The sequence below is a fragment of the Acomys minous genome, assembly GCF_964271855.1.
Source record: "Acomys minous genome assembly, chromosome: 1".
Lineage (NCBI taxonomy): Eukaryota > Metazoa > Chordata > Mammalia > Rodentia > Muridae > Acomys > Acomys minous.
Window position 1 is genome coordinate 154,952,554 of NC_140483.1, and position 16,493 is coordinate 154,969,046.

At 48.8% G+C, this 16,493-nt stretch overlaps 1 protein-coding gene across 1 annotated transcript; it reads right to left on the minus strand.

The window, feature by feature from the left end:
* Positions 1 to 2,321: 2,321 nt before the first annotated feature.
* HDHD3 (haloacid dehalogenase like hydrolase domain containing 3) lies at positions 2,322 to 5,705 on the minus strand. Its single transcript, XM_084792958.1, has 2 exons — positions 5,582 to 5,705; positions 2,322 to 3,414 (listed from the first exon to the last, which is right to left on the minus strand). Exon 2 carries the CDS (start codon positions 3,258 to 3,260, stop codon positions 2,505 to 2,507), a length of 756 nt encoding a protein of 251 aa, XP_084649084.1. The 5' UTR covers positions 3,261 to 3,414; positions 5,582 to 5,705; the 3' UTR covers positions 2,322 to 2,504.
* Between the last annotated feature and the right edge of the window lie 10,788 nt (positions 5,706 to 16,493).

Consider the following 16,493-nt stretch of genomic DNA (forward strand, 5'->3'; position numbering starts at 1 on the left):
TTACATGTATTACGAATCTGTGGGCGCACACATTGCAGCAGTGTGAAGATGAGAGGACTGCTTATAGGCGTTATCTTGCTCTCCCTCCATCGTCTAGGTCCTAGAGGTAGAACCTGAGCTGTCAGGCTTTGCAATGAACAAGAGAAAAAAAATTTAAGTGCTTTTTGTTTTCTATGTATGGGCTTCTGTCTGCATGTGTGTCTGTGCTCCTTGTGTGTGCCTGCTGCCTACAGAGGCTGAAGAGGGCACCAGTCCCCGAAACCGCAGTAGTGAGCTGCCATGTGGGTGCTGAGAATCAAAGCAGGTACTCTGGAAATGCATCTGCTGCTCTTAGCCATTGAGGCATCTCTCCAGCGTGCCTCCCTGTACCCCTCACTGAGCCATCTTACCAGGCCCGTTTTTTGTTTTTTTTTACTTTTTGGGTTTTTGTTTGAGTTTTTGTTGTTTTGTTTTGAGACAGAGTTTCTTTGTATAGCCTTGGCTGTCCTGGACTCACTTTGTAGACCAGGCTGGCCTTGAACTCACAGCGATCTGCCTGCCTCTGCCTCCTGAGTGCTGGAATTAGAGGGGTGCATTACCATGCCCGACGCTGCTTTTAGGGTTTTTTTGTTTGTTTGTTTTTTGGTGTTTGTTTGTTTTTGTTTTTGGAGACAGGGTTTCTCTGTGTAATAGCTCTGGCTGACCTGGAACTTGTTCTGTAGCCCAGGCTGGCCTCGAACTCATGGGGATCTGCCTGCCTCTGCCTCCCAAGTGCTGGGATTAAAGGCGTGTGCTACCACCGCCTGGCTGTTTTTAGTTTTTGAAAGACATTGTTTTACATAGCCCATTCTAGTCCTGAACTCACTATGTATCATCTACCTCTAGAATGCTGGGGTTACAGACATGTGCAACCATGCCCATATGGAAAATGGTGGGGGTGCGGGTGAGGTGGGGGGAATGCCACCTCTGCCTGCTGGATAGCTTTGAGGTAAAGAATTCAGCACTGTATGTGATGTACAGCAGGCACAAGTCAACAGTGTTCTTTTTTAGGACCAGTTACGCTATCCTTCACTCAAGGGTGCAGCAGCTCTACTGTTTTGCCTAGCACCTGACTTTCTTTCTTTTTATTTTTTCCGAGACAGGGTTTCTCTGTGTAGCCTTGACTGTCCTGGACTCACTTTGTAGACCAGGCTGGCCTCGAACTCACAGTGATCTGCCTGCCTCTGCTCCCTAGTGCTGGGATTAAAAGTGTGTGCCACCACACTCGGCGCGCCCTGACTTTCAAATTCATCCGACCTTGAGGTTCCAAGGTAGGGGAGGGGATTTCTATTTCAGCTTCTCTGGGCTTTTTTGATATTGCGTTTTGCATAGTAGGGTTTCAGATCTCTAGTGGCAAAAAGCCCTTGCTGTTAACAACAGCATTTGAAAGTCTGAATCTGTCTACAGTGTGAACCCAGGGCCTCACGAGTTAGGCAAGTGATCTACATCCCTAGCTCTTGAAAGTGGCTCACACCTGCAATCCGAACATTCAGAAGGCTGACGTAGGAAGGTCGTAATGAGTTCCCAGGTCAGCGTGGACTAGAGTAGGTTGACATCAATGTTTGCTAATGTGAGAACCCATCTTAAAAGCCAAAAAAGTACCTGGTTGTGATAGATGGGCCCTCCATGGATATGGAGTTGGGGGATGAGGTAGAAAGGGGACAGAGGGAGGTGGCGAGATAGCTGAGTGTGTTACAGCACTTGCTGCCTAAACTGTAGTCTGAGTTTGATCCCCAGAACCCATGTAAAAATGAAAGACCAGTCTACAACATTATCCTCTGACCTCCACATACACACACACCATGATATACATTACAAACATACATGCACCATGATATACATCACACACATTCATATACACCATGATATATATCACATGCACCATGATATACATCACACACACCCACACACACCACGATACACATCACACACATTCACACACACGATACACATCACACGTTCACACACACCATCATACACATCACACACAATCACACACCATGATACACATCACACATTCACACACATCATCTTACATATCACACACACACAATGATATACATCACACACACCCACACATACCATGATACACATCACACACAGACACACAGACACACACCATGATATACATCACACACACCCACACATACCATGATACACATCACACACACACACACACCATGATACACATCACACACACCCACACATACCATGATACACATCACACACACACACACACCATGATACACATCACACACACACACACATACCATATAATAATAATAAATAAAAAGAGACACATGTATGAATGAATGCGTGAGCTCAGAGACCAGGCTACTGCCAAGCCCTCGCTGTTCTATGATCAGAATAGGTTAGGGAGGCTGCAGAGGGAGGGCCCAAGACACCTGCCGCCACGGGAGAGGGGAGGAAGAGGGGACTCCCTGCCTCCAACGTTTATCCGGTCCCAGCTACTTCCCTCACCCAACTCATGATGTAGGGCTTGAGGCCTCCAGAAGGTCAAGGGCAGGCAGGAGATGGGATAGGGAGGGCAGAGTATGTTCTTTAGGTACAGAATCTCTGAGCGAGGGGTCCAGAGGCTCGGGGCCTACCACCAGGAAGCTGTGCATGCCCACAGCCTTAGCCCCCTGGTAATCACAGAGATAACTATCCCCAACGTGAACTGCCGTCGCAGGCTCTACACGAGTGCGCCGCAAGACCTCACGGAAAATCCGTGGGTCTGGTTTAGGACAGCCCACAGCCTCAGAAGTCAAAATAAGATCAAAATGCTCTCGCAGGCCAAGGCCTGCTAGAATATCCTCCAGCCGTCGGTCAAAGTTGGAGACCACTGCCAGCATCAGACCCCGCTTACGGCACCCCTTCAGGGTAGTCTCAGCCCCTTCCAAAACCTTCCAGGTGCAAGGACTGCTGTAGTCTTCGTATAGCTGGTGAGCCACCGGAGCTATGGCCTGGGCATCTGGGACGCCTGCTAGGTGGAAGGTGTGTAGGACCAAGTCCATCCACCATTGACGGGAGGTAAGGCCATGGCTCAGGCCATAGTTGGGAAATCTGTGGTTCTGAGCCCTGTATACCTGCCTGAAGGCTTGTTCCAGGGCCGTGGCTTCCACCACCAGCCCATGGGCCCGGGCCTTGCTGGCATATTCCTCCCCAACAGAGCAGCGGAGCTTGATCAGGGTATCCATCACATCCCACGTCAGTAGACGCAGCTGCAGCCGGTGCGCCATGGAATCAAGTTCACCGCAGGCCCCAGAATCAAAGGAACACCTGAGCTGGTTCAGGCCACCTTCCACAAGCCAACAGTGGCTCCCCTCCCAGGCTGCGTAGGTCAGAGTTGGAGCTGACAAAGGGCACTTTAGAAATGTCTTTTAGCACAAGATCCTAGAATGAAAATCAGCAGATGAGACGGACGCTGAGGGCCTGGGGTCAGAGACTGGGTCTACATCCTGATGTACCGAGCACCTGAGGAGTTACTCTCTGAGCACCTGGGAACCTTGTGTGGAAGAGAAGCACAGAGGTGACAACCTCACAAGCTCTTGGCACTGGAGCTAGAGTTGTGGCTCAATCTGTTAGCGTGCTTGCCTCACATACATGAAGCTAGGTTTGTTCTCCAGCACTGAATAAACTAAGCAGAGTGGTACACACCTATAATCCCAGTACCTGAAAGAGGGGGGCAGGAGAAGGAGAAGTTCAAAAGTCATCCTCGGCTATATACCAAGTCTCAGATAAGCCTGGGCTGAATCTGTCTCAAAAAAGAAAACCCAGCAATGATTTCTGGACTGAATGAAAGCATTTGTGCATTCATTTCAAAAACACATTTCTGGGCATTTTATAAGCCAGGTGATAGCGGAAAAAGGCAGGTGTCCATCCCCTGTGACATGTCTAGGTATTGATAAGGGTTTCTTTGTAGAGAAAAACTACAAAACAAGCACACTGAAGTCAGTACGCAACGCAAGGCTATAAATCTGGAGCCCAAGTTAGCCTTTGAACTCAGGGAAGTTCCTGAGCAGGTGCAGTTCTTGGGGAGACCAAAGAAAAGAACATGCCAGAAATATAACTGCCTTGAGGCTGGGCAAAGTCTAGTGCTCAGGATAGCGCTGAGCTGAGGGACACAGCCTTGTAGGTCAAAGTCAGGAAACAGTTATGACTATATCTATTATCTGTTTTTGCCTACATGTATGTAAGCACACCTCAGGCATGTCTGGTGCCCGTGGAGCCAGAAAAAAGTGTCCAATGCCCAGTAACTGGAGTTATAGACAGTTGTAAGCTGTCATGTGGGTGCTGGGAACTGAACCCAGGTCCTCTGGAAAAGCAGCCAGTGCTCTTCACCTCTGAGCCATCATCTCTCCAGCCCATGACCCTATGGGCAAGTATTAGAAAATAGTGCCCCTTCTTTGAGGAACCCATCTCCACACATGAGTTTGCCTCACCTCCAGAGTGCTCCTTTTCCTCCTAACCTCATGCTTATCACTGGCAAAGTCTCCAGCTTGGCTTCATTAAAAACAAACAAACAAACAAACAAAAAACAACAATTACAGCCAGAGCGGTGGTGGCGCACGCCTTTAAATCCAGCACTCAGGAGGCAGAGGCAGGTGGATCTATGAGTTCAAGGCCAGCCTGGGCTTACAGATCAAGTGCCAGGACAGCCAGAGCAACATAGAAAAACCCTGCCTCGAAAGAAAAATTGAAAAAAGGTTACTAGTAATCATTACCAGTAATGTCACAAGAGAAAGGTCTCTGCAAACTGACCAACAACATGGCTGGTCAGGGGACGGTGGAGCCAGCGAAGGGCAGTTACATGCCTAGGGTCACAGTAAGCCTTGCAAACACAGCCTGGCTTACAGCCAAATGTCCAGACTCTGGACAGGGCTCCCTTCCACTGGACTTCGCTTACCTACTTTCAAAAAATGGATTATGTACGTTAAGCCCGTATAGAGTGGAACAGAAAATGAATAGTCTATTCGTACATGGCTCTGAGCTGCAATTTCTCCATCTTTCCTTGACTGAGTTAGTAATAACAACTGTCAAGAAGGCCGACCAGGGAGGGTGACCAAACCAATGCCCAGAAGCCTGGAGTCAGAGACCAATTGCAGGTTTCTTCTCGGACAGGGCCGCCTGCAAAGCTGTGTCTTTACATCTGTGGAGCCAGGCTTCATTCAGAATGCAGCCAAAGAAGTGCAGACAGGTGAGGAGGGGTGTGGGGACGGGGCGCTTAGGAAAATGTGGCTAAGAGGGAAGATTTAAGTCATCTTGAAATAGGGAGAAAACGTTAAATGGGCTCTCACTGCGCAGGTGGGTAAGCTGAGGCCCAGACCAGGAACCCACTGTATCTGAAAGTCCATGGGACGTCTCAGGCTCAGCTACGTCTCAGGACCAAAGTCGTAGCCGGGTTGGAGCGCTTGCTGCAGGTCTGACCACGCTAAGAGCAGTGTGACTCGAGCCGCCGGCCGGACTCCAGTGTGTCCCCCCGCCCCCAACCCCCGCTCGGCTGCACCGCACCACCACGGTGCTCAACGCCACCCACCCAACCTCGGGACCCTGCACCCACCTGGCTCGGGGAAAGCGACCAGAGAGGCAGCGGCTGCTCCACCGGCTCCGCAAAGGCGCGCCGAAGCTCGCCACACGGGGACCTGACATTGCTTCTCGCCCCGCCCTGCTCTAGGCGTCACCAAGCTCCTCCCTCGCGCCGGTCACCCGCCGACGCCGCGCCTCTAAGGCCCGCTTCTCTGTTCTGTTAGCCGGGTGGCCTCCCTGCTGCCTACCTTTCTCACGCTCACCCACCGCCGTCGTGTTTCTCAAGGTCACTGACTCACCCTTCACCATTCCCCTCCTCCGCCTCCCTTGTCCTCAGTATCACATCTCCAGTGTTTATCTCCTCTTCTCATCTCTAGCCGCGGCCCCTCCCCTCTCCCACCCCCCAGCTCCCTGGGATCGGGACGCCCGCGGAATTATGGAGACTGACTTGAAAATGGAGGGATTTGGGGCTCAGCCTAGCTCCCCTAGTGCAGGGAAGACTCCCAACAAGGCGCTGTCCCTCTCTGTTCTGAGAGAGATCCCAACTGGTTCTAGAAGGGGATTCCTTGTCACACCCACACAGTTTGTCCTCTGCAGTAACCTAGACACCTTTTTGTTTTTAAAGATAGGGTTCCATAGGACAAGTCAAGCTGGCCGCGAACAGCTTCCTGCCTCAGCCTCCCAAGTGCTGGGATTATAGTAGTGCCACCACCGTGTTTGTCTACCCTAGGTACTTTGTAAAAGCGCACGCCTTTAATCCTAGCACTCGGGAGGCAGAGGCGGCTGGATCACTGTGAGTTTGAGGCCAGTCTGGTCTACAAAGTGAGTCCAGGACAGCCAAGGCTACACAGAGAAACCCTGTCTCGAAAAAAACCAAAAAACAAACAAAAACAACAACAACAACAAAAACTTGTTTAAGGGGTAGGAAGAGTCATGTTTTTGTAACTGAAATACACGTTTATCTTCAAAAATACTGCCCAAAGCAAACAAAGCTGCACCCTCGACCTGTTAGATTCGCCAAGTGCTAAATTACCAGCCACCTGTGCTCTGTGCCTAAGCCAGTCTCCGCTGAGGATAACTCAGGAAAATGGCAGTTTCCTGCCTACAGGAACATGGGAGGGACGGGAGAAAACCAAATAAATAAATGAAATAGCCTGGAAGCTCGGCCAAGGAATTGGCTGGGAGGCGGAGGGAGGGTGGGGCTGGAGCGCTTCCCACTGCTTCCCCTCCCCCCGCCAGCACCCTCTTAAACACATCCTCTGTTATCTTCTGGAAGCTCACTGTGGACTTTAGAAGGGCTCAGCTCCCTATCAGTGGGCCTCAGGAAACAAAGTGCAAAGCCAAGGCTCACCTGCCGGACTGGTTTTGTATTCCAGGCTTGATTCTCAGAACCAGAGGTGGGAAGGGCAGCCAGGACATCAGAGGCCCACCTAGTGTTCACAGATTCCTAGGATCCCTGACTGTGTCTCTTTTCAGGGTCACAGCAAATCTAACCACTTAGGTTCTGATCCCTCTCTGCCACCCTGGAGACTAGACATTCCTAAGTAACTCCTAACAGAACCCGGGCTAGCTTTACGGGGGTTTCCAAGATAATGTCACCTGCCATTCTGTCTCTCCATTGGCAGCGACGGCTGGTATCAAGACAGACCACATAGGAAACCTCTTTGAGGATTTAAGGAGATTTCTTTTCAGATGAGAAAATAGAGTGCTAAGTGCTTAAGAGTTTTGTTTTGGGTCACACACCACACAGCACAGTGTCACCACACTGCTCATCTCTAGAGAGGGTCTGCTCACCTGGGGTCATGACCTTGACTTAAATGTGCCTCGTTAATAATAATAATAATAATAATAACCATCATAATCATCATCATCATCATCATCATCATCAGCCTGGGATTCACAGGAAAGATGGTGGTGGTCTTTGATAAAATGAATCTAGCTCTTTTCTTTCTTTTCTTTTCTTTTTTTTTGTTTTGTTTTTGGTTTTGTTTTTCAAGATAGGGTTTCTCTGTACAACTGAGCCCTAGCTGTCCTAGACTCACTTTGTGGACCAGGCTGGCCTCAAACTCATAGAGATCTGCCTGCCTCTGCCTCCTCAGTGTTGGGATTACAGGTCTGCGCCACCACTGCCGGTCTCTGAATCTGGCTTCTTTTTGACTTGTAATTCCAAGCTGGGTACACTTAACCAGGCAGGGTGGTATACACCTGCAAACCCAATTAGGAAGCTAAGGCAGAAGGGTCACTCTAAGTTTCAGGCCAGCCTTGGCTATGCAGCATGATCCTGTTTTAAATAGACAAACAGCGCACAGGTAGGATTTAATGGCTATGTTTTCATCCCATACAAAATTACAAAAGTCCTCTGACAGTTTCATCCCTTGGTCCATCCTGTGTCCCTGGCTCCCTCCTATTCAGATGCTAGCTTGGGGTGTTTTCTCTTTGGAAAGTCATATCTCTTCCCCTCCCCCCCCCTTTCTCTTTCATTTTTTTAAGACAGACTTTCTGAGTGCTGGGAGAAAAGGCATGCGCCATCACCATACAGCTGGGAAATCAAGTCTCTTCTATGAAGCATTTTCCCTCCTTGAGTTTCCTGAAGGAAGGAAGGAAATCCAGGCAGGGGCAAACCTGCCAGCCACACATCTCTTATTACTTTGAGTTTTTTTATTTAAAATTCTTTTCAGTTAAAATACACAGAAAAGGATGTACATATGGTGCTGGAGAGATGGCTCAGCAGTTAAGAGCGCTGTCTGCTCTCCCAGAGGTCCTGAGTTCAATCCCCAACAACCACATGGTGGCTCACAAGCATTTATACTGAGATCCGATGCCCTCTTCTGGCATGCAGGTATACATGCAGATAGAGCACTCATACAAAAAATACTCTTAAAAATATTTTTAAAAAGTGTACATACTAGGTGTAGTGGTACATGTCTTTAATCCTAGCACTCAATAGGCAGAGGGCAGGCAGATATCTTTGAGTTTGAGGCCAACCTGGTCTACCTAGCAAGTTCCAGCCCAGCCAGGGGTATGCTGTTCAAGCTCCATTTCCCTGCCTGTCACAGCACAATCGGCCTGTGAAGCCAGTGGATCATGAGAGGGAAACTGAAGCAGAAACTGCCAGGAGTGGAAGAGACCTTAAGAGACTGTGAGCTCCAGCCGAGCATGGTGGCGCACGCTTTTAATCCCAGCACTCAGAGGGCAGAGGCAGGCAGATTGCTGTGAGTTCGAGGCCAGCCTGGTCTACAAAGTGAGTCCAGGACAGCCAAGGCTACACAGAGAAACCCTGTCTCCAAAATAAAAGAAAAAAAAAGGCTGTGAGGCAGCTTCATAGGGGCTGGGGCACTGTGGGGATACCTGATTTGCATAAGGAGGAAATCCAGGTGATGCCTGCCATGACCTTATAAAAGGGGAGAGGAAGTTTAACTTACCCTGTTATGTGACCTCCTGGGGAGGGGCAAGAGGGTGTATGCTCAGGGACATGAGGGGGAGATTCTACTCCTGTCGATCTCAGAATGGACCCCACTCTGGTTCCAAGCCAGCTTTCCCCAGTTCCATGGCTCCCGGGCCCCACAGGGCTACATAGTAAGCCCATATTTTCAAAAGTACGATTTTGAATTTTAACAATATGTATACCCTTGCAACAGCTTCCTAGACCACCCCTCCCCGGTCTAGATGACTAGAGCATGGCTGCTTTCCCCCAAATGGTAACAAGAACCCCTACCTTGCCCCTTCTTTTTGACATAGGATCTCAAATGGTAGCCCTGAATGATGAAGTAGCTCTATTTCATTCACAGCAATTCTTCTGCCTCAGCCTCTTTAATTTCTAAGATACAAGCATGAGCCACCATGGCCCACTTCGTGTGTGTGTTGCTGGAATTGAGCCAGGACTGGGCAAGTACCCTTTGTACTACTGAGTTATACCCCAGCCTTTTTGTGGTTTTTAACCGTAGTTTCACTTGTGTGTGAGCTCTGTAAATGTAACAATACATCAGACCTTGTGAGAATGTGAAAACACAAGGTAGACCCCCCATCTTATCTAAGGCTCCACCGTGAGAAACTCATGTCCGCAGAGTAACCTTCACCCGCCTCAGAGTTCCAGGGCTTGAACAGCTACTTTAGATGTGTTTGCAAGATAAAAATAGCTCTTTGTTGTTCGGCCTCCATGCCTGGACCAATCAGCGTAAAGGTCATGCTGCCCTCTGACCCAATCATGAAACGCCAAGGCTTAGGAAAAACCCCTAGACCCTGCACCTTGAGGCCACTGCTATGGTAGGGACGGTTTGCAACCCAAGCTCAGGCTTGTAATAAATACTCTGTGTGTTTGCATCAGATCTGTGGTCCTGGTGGTCTCTCAGGGGTATCACTATCTGGCCTTTACATTTGGGGGCTCATCCTGGATCCTCCAGAGCCCCCAGGACCCTTATCCGGAGGGTCCGACACCGATTGGTAAATGTTCTTTGTCTGTATTTGTCTTTTGTTTGTACTTTTGTTTCTGAGCCTTGAGGCGTCTGTGGTGCAACCAAAGTGATGTGCTGGAGCATCAGGGTCATGAGACTCTGGGAGGTACTCCAGACCGTGAGGGTGGGGATGGAGTGCCCCCAAGTGAAGGTGGAGAGCCTCACATTAGGTCTTTTCTTCTTGCTGCGGCCACTAAGTTTTCAAGGCCCCTGAGACCTACCGAGCACTTACTTTCGTTTCTGTCTTCCCGCAGCTCGGGTGGCTTTGTCTTTGGGTTCTCTCAGTGTGTGTCCTAGGTGTCATTTTTTTTTGGTTCACTGTGACTGAGGAGATGGGACAAGTGCCTTCAAGCCCCCTGGACTTGGTCTTGACTAATCTCAAGGAAGTTAGGGTGAGGGTTCACAACTTATCTGTGGACATTGGCAAGGGAATGATAATGACTTACTGCAGTTCAGAATGGCCAACCTTTGACGTTGGGTGGCCACCAGAGGGGACCTCCCACCTTCCCCTCATCGAGGCAGTGGAGGCTAAGATCTTCCAGAAGGCGCATGGAGACCCTGACCAAGTCCCATACATAATCCCCGCCTGCCTGGGTTAAACCTTTCCTCCACCCCCACCCCCAGCAACTAACCTGTCTCTTACCACCCCCCCCCTCCACCCCAAGACCCATAATCCCCCTTTCAGAACCTACACAGGCACTAGTTACCAGGGCAAAGGATCTTTGGCCAAAGAAACCATAGGAGCCCCTCTACCCTGTCCTTCAAGGGGGATGTAAGAAAACCGTCTCTTTCCACCCCCACCTCCTTCCTGCAGGCCAGAACTTCAGGCTCTCCCGCCCCTGGAGCCAGAATCGTTTCGGCCTTTGCTGCCTCCCCTACCTCCGAGCGAGCAGAGCTGAGGGACCAGCACAGGGCACCCCACAGCCAGTGGGCCATGACCCCAGAAGCTGACTCCACTGTTTTGCCCTTACGAGCTGCAGGGCTAGTGGGTGAAGTGAGGAATCAGCCTCATCATTATTGGCTGTTTGCAACCTCAGAACTGTTCAATTGGAGAACCCAGAATGCCCCTTTCTCTGAAAATCCTGAAGAATTAATTAATCTATCGGAGACTGTGCTTTTGACCCATCAGCCCACTTGGGACAATTGTCAACAACTTTTAGAGGTTCTAGTCACCACTGAGGAGGAAAGCTGTGTGATTCTGTTGGCCCAGAAGCAGGTCCCTGGACCTACTGGGGTCCCCAAGCTAGTTTTCCGCTTGTCAGACCTGCCTGAGATTACAACACAGGTCAGGTAGGGAGCACCTCAAGGTCTACTGCCAGGTCTGTTGGCAGGTCTCAGAGCAGCTGTGAGGAGGCCCACTAATTTGACCAAATTCTAAGATTTAAGACAGGAGGCTTAAAAAAACAAAACAAAAAGACAGGAGGCTAGTGAAAGTCCACTGACATTCCTTAAAGGGATATGGAAGCTTTCCCACAGTACATTCTGTATGATCCCAAACACTCGGACCACTGATCCACAGTCAGCACCAGATATTAGAAAGAAGTTACAGCCACAGGAGAGGTTAGGTGAGAAAACTATCAAGAGATTTGGCCGAGGTAGTAGAAATGGTATATATAACAATAGAGATAGCCCGGAGCAAAAACAGATAAAGGCAGAAAAGAGACAATATTTGGGACTTGGCTAGGGTACTGCTAGCCGCCACAGCCGAACCAGGTGACAGAAGAAGGCAACTCAGGCTGAAGGAAGTCAAGAAGATGGCTCACAGAATGCCTGAAGACTGCCTCTAGGTTAAGAACCAGTGTGCAAGATAAAAATACCTCTTTGTGGCCAGGCTGGCATGCCTGGACCAACCAGCCAGCATAAAGGTTATGCTGCTACCAACTCTCTCACTCAATCATGAAATGCCAAGACTTGGACACATGACACGTCCCCTTATTTTTTTTTTTCCTTTAAAAATCCCTAGACCCTGCACCCCGGGGCCACTCTCCTAACCTGCTGTGTCAGGGACCGTTTGTGACCTGAGCTCAAGCTTGTAATAAATACCCTGTGTGTTTGCATCAGATCCATGGTCCTGGTAGTCTCTCAGAGGGTCTCTCAATCTGGGCATTACAACATGTCCTTGTATCTTCCTTTGCGTCTACATTTTGTTAAGGTTGACCCACACCTCACTGTGGGGCTGTCTTGTTCGTTCGTTCTCAGAATTGTAACATTCCAGAATCTGAATGGAGCCCACCTCACTGCTGATGGACATTTGGGTTAGTTCCAGCTTGGAATGGTCACACACATCTGAAAGCATTACGATCAATTTTCTCTTGGGTTCGTTTCCAACCTCTGGGCTTGTGATCCTTCCATCTAAGTAGTTGAGGACAGCAGGCATGTACAAACCTTCTGAATGTGTCCCAGAGTACCTCAGTATGCATTATTGATAAATAACTAGGTGTGGAGATCAGGATGCTATCAGTATGTTTCATTTCAGTAGATAAGAGTCAGTTTTCTGAAGTGGGTGTCCTGGTAACCAGAGTTCTCATGTTCCCCGTTCTCCAACAGGCATCATACTCCTTTCAATGTTAGAACGCGGATGGACTTATGTGATCTTAATGTTTCTCACCCCATTGGTGCTGATGCATGTGATTTCTTTTGTCAGAGTTGTATGTTGCTTAGGATGGTACTGAACTCATGATCCTCCTGTTCCTGTTCGTCCAGTGCTGGAATTACATGAATATGTCACCACACTAAGCGAAAACTACCATCTTTGTTTATGAGATAAAACTGAGATGTAACAGTAAGACAGAAGCACTGAGACCGACCCCCTCTGCCTGCACAGTCAAACCAGCCCCAGGTTGCTTACAAAAGCAAATGATATATATGTGTGTGTACACACACACACACACACACACACACACACACACACACACACACACACACACGGGTACCAGAGCAGACTTGTGTGTGGTCAAGACAGTTTTAGAAGTTGATTTTTTCTTCCCACAGTGGGTTCTAGGGGTTGAATTCAGGTCAGGCTTGCAAAGCAAGCACTTATACGAGCTGAGTCACCTCACCAGCCCCAAGAAGTAAATCTTTAAAACTACTGTTATTTTGGCACGTTATATTCACTAATCCAAGTTTAGAAAGATTGTTGGGTCAGGCTTGAGGAAGTGACAGGTCAGCTAAGATCAGAAGATAAAAGGAGAGACACACAGATTTAAGGGGAAAGCATTCCAGGCAAAAAGGACCATTGGTACTAGAGCCAAGGCCTTGTCAGCCTTTTATGTAATGGGGCAGGTCAACCGTGACACCCATCTCTGTCCAGTTCATAGTGAGTGAGCCAAATGGCAGGCATGTGACCTACACAGAGTAACCACAGGTCTCCAGAGTTGTTTTGGCAGGGATGGGTCATTCTTGCAGATGTTAGGGGTCATTTCAGCGGTTATGGGGATCATGTTGACTGGGAAGGCTTATCTAACAATAACATCTACCCAAGGCCAAGAGATAAAAGCCTTTGACCAGGGAACACACACATTGAACATTACCAAGATTTTAGCGTGAAAATCAGTTGTTTTTTTTTTTTTTTCTACTGAACTGGGTTTCAGCCCCTGCAAGAGCACCCAGAATCAGGCTTGCCACAAATCACAGGCCCTTCCTGTACAGAACTGGCAGTCTATATGGGTCAAGGAGCTGGAAATTGGTATTTTCCACTCCTAAGGAGTTACTGACCAATTAAGATGGCTGTCAAAGGGACAAGCTACAGCCTAACCCGGCACACTTGAGAAGGAATGAAAAAACCAAGTCGTGCTCATTAGAGTTCCTGGACGCCCACACCCAGCTCAGGTGTCTGATAGGCCTCTCCAGACTATGAAAGTCTAGGTGTTTATCCAGATCCATGGGGCACAGAGCTGACCTTAGCTCTTCCAGATGACTCTCAGTGACTTCCTGCTTTTAAAAAAGATCTTCTGCAGCTCAAGTTAGTCCTGAAAATCCTGCTTTAGGACAGCGGGCTCCAGGGCCTTCTTCCCATACCAAAGTTAATCACACAGGAGGGGCCAGCCACACGCTCGCTGCTTGCTGCTTACTGAGTAGTTAAAGGCAGGGGCTTTGGAGTTGGGTTAGAATGCCACATCTGGCTTTTTTTTTTTTTTTGTAGCTGTGGTTTAACACAGTTCCTTGGAGAGTGGGAGGAATGCCATTAAACCTCTAGGCAGATCTTCCTCACTGTCTAGGACCCTAAGCTGGACAGCACTCTGGTCTACCTTGAATCTGCTTTCCCTACTACAAGTTTCTCCTGCCACCCAGACAGGTTCATCTCTCATGTCTAATTTACCTAATCATATCATCAATACATCTCCTTTTCTGCGTCCCTATGGATACTCTAGCCCATGCAATTCAAACAGCTCATCTGCACTATGCCATGGTGTTACTAGGAGAAACATACAACATGGCCATTCCCCTGCGGACACCCTTGAAGTGCCCTTTGATCCTAAAATAAAGCTAGAGAAATTTGGCATCAAAGCTCTGGTGTGGTTTGGCCTGGACCTCCAGTCCTCAGGCCACCTGTTCGTCTACCTTTCCCTGTGCTCATGTAGCTCCTTTTTGGCCCTAGGAGCCATTTGCACAATGGCGCTTTCTCTGGGATGCTTTTGGCCAATTATGTCTCAGTTTAGTTGCTTATCCAATGGTCCCTCAGGGAATTGTTTTGTGATCCTTCAAAGGCCAGGACCTGGTGACCCTTACATTTGTCATTGTGTCTATCTGTTCAGTGCCTACCATTTGTTCCTGAACACGCTTGGACTATTGTACCTGCAGACAGTATGTCTCCTGGCTCTCTGAACCGGCTTAGTGATGCTGGCTCTGGTATGGCCTAGGAAAGCCTTCCCTAACACACGAACCATTTCAATTGGAGAGAGCTCAGAGGCTGTGGAACAGGTCTGGAAGGCAAGACAGTTCCTTTCTAGACTGATGATGGCTGTTGATGGTAGATCTGGGAGCTCAGACTCCAGAAAGGGACAGGTAAGGACTGATTTCATTTTGGTAACTACCTTCCAGAAGGCTGAGAAACAGGAAGATCAGCTCTTAGGGTGAGATACTCACAGCTCTAAATAAAAGCCACCAAGAGTTGCGACTAGTCTGATTTCAGGAGCTGCCAGCTAATAACTCTTAATTCATTCCGCATTAAAAATAAAAAGATATTATAAGAGGGAGGGAGGGTGGAAAAGGGAAGATACAAGCAAGGGGATAACAATCCAGATGTAATCTGAATAAATTATAATAAATTAAAATTAAAACACTTGATTTAAAAAGTGATATCATAGCTGGGTGTGGTGGCGCACACCTGTAATCCCAGCACTCAGGGAGGCAGGGGCATGCGGATCTCTGCGTTCGAGGCCATTCTGGTCTACAAAGCGAGTCTAGGACGGCCAGTGCTACACAGGGAAACCTTGTCTCAACAAAACAACACCAACAAAAAGATTCCGCTTTAGGGTCTGAGCTAAACTTGCTTTGGGGCTAGTGTAGATAGTCTGCCTCTGAAGTCACGTGGGCTTGCAAACTGGCCCTAATTGTCATTAGTGGCCGTGTGGGGGTCGAATGTCAGAGAAATGGACTGACACCAGCTGGGCAGCTTCAGAAACCCACAGACAACCTTACTCCCTCCTGTTCCCTCACTCCCCTCCAGCTAAACCTCTAGTCTTGTCTCCAGAAGACATAGAGGGATAGTTCAGTGGCAGAGAGCTGGCCTAGACGGTGAGGCTGGGGGTTTAGTACTTACTGGAGAATACAAAACAATCCAAAATCTTTAACTCAGATGCAAAAAAACCCTTCGTGTCCCTGTCAGGTGGAGGAACTAGCCATTCCAACCTCCAGACTGTTACCACCTTCCTCTTGACTGCCCTTCAGCCCTGCCAGGCTCCTCATGACAAAGGGGCCCCTGACTAAGCTCCTGGTCCTCTCTGTCCCTTTGAAGTCTCAAAGTCAGGGGCCACTTCTCCATCTTTCCTTCTGAGCACATATCACTTCAACTGTTTTGATACGTCCCATCTGACTCCCTTTTCTCTGTATAAATTCTTTTTTCTTTTTCTTTTTTTTCCTCCTCCAGACAGGGGAACCTGTGTAGCCTTGGCTGTCCTGGACTCGCTTTGTAGACCAGGCTAGCCTCGAACTCACAGCGATCTGCCTGCCTCTGCCTCCCGAGTGCTGGGATTAAAGGCGTGTGCAACTCCCCCCACCCCCACCCCACCCCTGGCCTGTCTAAGTTCTATAGAGACAAGCTGCTGCATGTGCTGCTGTGTCCAGACCGCCCTGGACAGAGGTTCTCAGAACTGTCTTGTGCATAGACTTTTTGATGCTGGCATCTCCTGCAGCCAGGAATTCCTGCTGCTTCTGGGCTTCGATCTTCATTAATGAGTAAGTCTTCTTTGGGATTCAAGATCCAATTGCTCTCCTCTTCTCCCAAAGACCTAAGCTTGTGTTGTGCTTAGGGCTCTTGGCTCCCACCAAGCTGAG

What these genes read in the sequence shown, in the direction of transcription:
- HDHD3 (XM_084792958.1), bottom strand. Translation starts at nt 3,260, where the DNA reads ATGGCGCACCGGCTGCAGCTGCGTCTACTGACGTGGGATGTGATGGAT.